This window comes from Vigna radiata, chromosome 6 (assembly GCF_000741045.1).
Source record: "Vigna radiata var. radiata cultivar VC1973A chromosome 6, Vradiata_ver6, whole genome shotgun sequence".
NCBI classification, from domain to species: domain Eukaryota; kingdom Viridiplantae; phylum Streptophyta; class Magnoliopsida; order Fabales; family Fabaceae; genus Vigna; species Vigna radiata.
This window is the reverse complement of record NC_028356.1, coordinates 10,831,094-10,833,902: the sequence shown is the minus strand read 5'-3', so window position 1 is coordinate 10,833,902 and position 2,809 is coordinate 10,831,094. Positions and strand designations below refer to the sequence as shown.

Below are 2,809 nucleotides of genomic sequence, written 5' to 3'. Positions count from 1 at the left end.
ACAAGAGGATGAAGTGGAGGTTCATGTGGAAGAGGATGCAGTGGATACACATGAACAACACGACCAAAGGGGTGAAGAGGAAGAAGTAGTTATTAAAGAATGTAGTTTGAGTGAGGATGATGAGGAAGAAGAAGAAGTGGACAAAGAAGAAGAAGAAGAAATAAATGGGGGACTAGTTGATGTTGACTTAAATATTGATGACCTTGTACAGAACATTGTACAAGGTTCTGTGCCAGTAGAAGTTTGTGAAAATGAGAGTGAACATAGGCAGACAAACCCAAAAGATAGGGGGCTGTCTGATGATGAGTGGGACAGTGAATATTTGGACAGTCCAGAACAAAGTGGAAATGAGGATGGAGGTGATGATGAGGGAACTTGTGGTCCATTTGGGACGTTTGTTAAGCCAACAAATATGGAAGACTACAAGTGGGAAGTTGGTACAAAGTTTAGTGATAAAAATGACTTCATGGAGGCTATTAGAAGTTATGCGGTCCATTCTGGGAGGAATTTAAAGTTTATTAAAAATGACAGCAAAAGGGTACAAGTGACATGCTTGGGTGCCCAAAAAAAATGTGAATGGATGGCTTATTGTGGTTATGTAGAAGGCTGTAGAACATGGCAATTGAGAAAGATTGTGGATAAGCATTCTTGCAGTAGGAAGTTTAATGTGAAGATGATGAATGCTAAATGGTTGAGTGAGACGTTGGATACCTCACTACAAGAAAATCCAAATTTGAAAATAAATGAAATAAGATCAAAAGCTTTGAGGAAATGGAATACTAATGTCTCAATATCCAAAGCTCGCAAGGCAAAAATAATGGTTGCATGCAATGTTGAAGGTTCATTTCAGAAACAGTTCATGAGAATATATGATTATGCTCATGAATTATTGAAATCTAATCCTGGATCAACAGTGATATTAAAGGCAGACAGTGAAAATGGTGAGACCATATTTTAGAGGTTCTATGTTTGTTTAAAAGCTTGCAAGATTAGCTTTTTGTTTATAATGTTCATTTTGGTCCTCGGTCTTGTTTATGAGTACAGGGTTTAAAAGAAACAATGGCTGAACTTTTACCTGGGGCTGAGCACAGATTTTGCATGAGACACCTATATGCAAATTTCAGGAAAAAGTTTAGAGGGCAAACATTGAAGAATCTGATGTGGAAGGCTACTACTAGTTACTACCCCGAAGCTTGGGAAAGAGAAATGTTAAAAATGAAAGATGTGAATGTAGAGGCTTACAAACACCTCATTGCTCTTCCCCCAAGGTATTCCTTTTACCTTACTAAATTTTGTTATTGCTCCTGTAATGTACTGTGTCCTTCCTAACCATTCATTATTCGTTGTAATAGGTATTGGTCTAGATCTAGATTTACAGGTCGAGCTGTATGTGATACATTAGTAAATAACATGAGTGAAGCTTTTAATAGTGTTATTGTTGATGCTCGAGGAAAGCCCATTATAACCATGCTAGAGGAAATTAGAGTTTACATCATGAAAAAATGGGCAACGAACANAATCAAGATGGCAAATATGGACTTTCANATTTGCCCCAAGATTAAAAAGAGGCTTGCAAAAGAATCAAGATTATGTAAGAATTGGATCCCTAGGTAAGCACTTCTTTCTCTACATGGAATTAAGTCATCTCTGTGATTACAATGTTGTTATTCAACAGTTGATATTTAGAATTGATTGTTCTATTATTTGATGGCAGTTGGTGTGGAGAGAAATTGTTTGAAGTAAGGCATTTTGCAATGGTTACAAACAAGTATGCTGTGAACCTCGACACTCAAGACTGTACCTGCAGGAAATGGGTCGTTAGTGGCATCCCTTGCTGCCATGCAATTGCAGCAATGACATTCTTAAATCTAAATCCAGAAGACTTTGTCCCCATTTGGTTCAGAAGGTCAACGTATGATGAAACCTATGCGTCTATCATATTTCCAGTGAAAGGGCACCTTCTTTGGGAAAGAACATCCTACCCAGACGTCCTCCCACCATTCAGAAGAAAGTTACCTGGCAGACCCAAGAAAAAGAGAAGGTTGGAGAGTTGGGAACTAAGAAGGGATGAAACGCAGATGAGTAAAGGTGGCCACCGGAAAAAATGCAGCATATGTCGTATTGTTGGCCATAACAGAAATCAATACCCCTTACGTCCACAACCTTCTGAAGAACCAAGTCAAGAAAGGACAGAACCATGTGATGAACCACCCCAACCAACACAGGAATCCACAGAACAACCAACTGAGCCAGTCAAAAGGGACAAGTTACCAATCAGAAGGAGACCAAATTAGAGTTTTTGATGTTCAGAGTTTCTGGATACTAAATTAGAGTTTATAATGTTTTGAAGAACTTTATAGTAGTAACTTTATCTGTTTTGATACACAATGATGTACTTGATGTTTTGATGTACCCAAGATATTGTTCTTATGATTATTGTTAATCCATTTGTTTTCATTGTGAAAACATACTGTTGTTTTAATGTTTTGATGTACACAGGGTATTCATATTGATTATAACCATCACCAATTACGGACACATCAATCATTATCAAAGGGACTACATTGGCATATTTTTAACTAAAAAGAGGACTAATTTGAACAATTAAACACTAATAGAATACATATTTCATTCACTGATCTGTTACAACCTCAACATTGAAAACACTAAAGTAAGCCACATTTGGGATCACCTAAAGACACACAGAACACGTCAATCTCAAAAGCCAAGAAATCACCTAAAGAAACAAAGAACACGACTGATAACTCTCCAAATTTGCATTCTTTTATGTGTTTAAAAGTCTAGGTTA

The 2,809-nt window shown here is 37.1% G+C and overlaps 1 protein-coding gene across 1 annotated transcript; it reads left to right on the top strand.

Moving 5' to 3' along the window:
- Window positions 1-1,059: 1,059 nt before the first annotated feature.
- Window positions 1,060-2,294, top strand: LOC106763424. Its single transcript, XM_014647619.1, has 3 exons — window positions 1,060-1,268; window positions 1,353-1,610; window positions 1,715-2,294. Exons 1-3 carry the CDS (start codon window positions 1,060-1,062, stop codon window positions 2,292-2,294), a joined length of 1,047 nt encoding a protein of 348 aa, XP_014503105.1.
- Window positions 2,295-2,809: the final 515 nt, after the last annotated feature.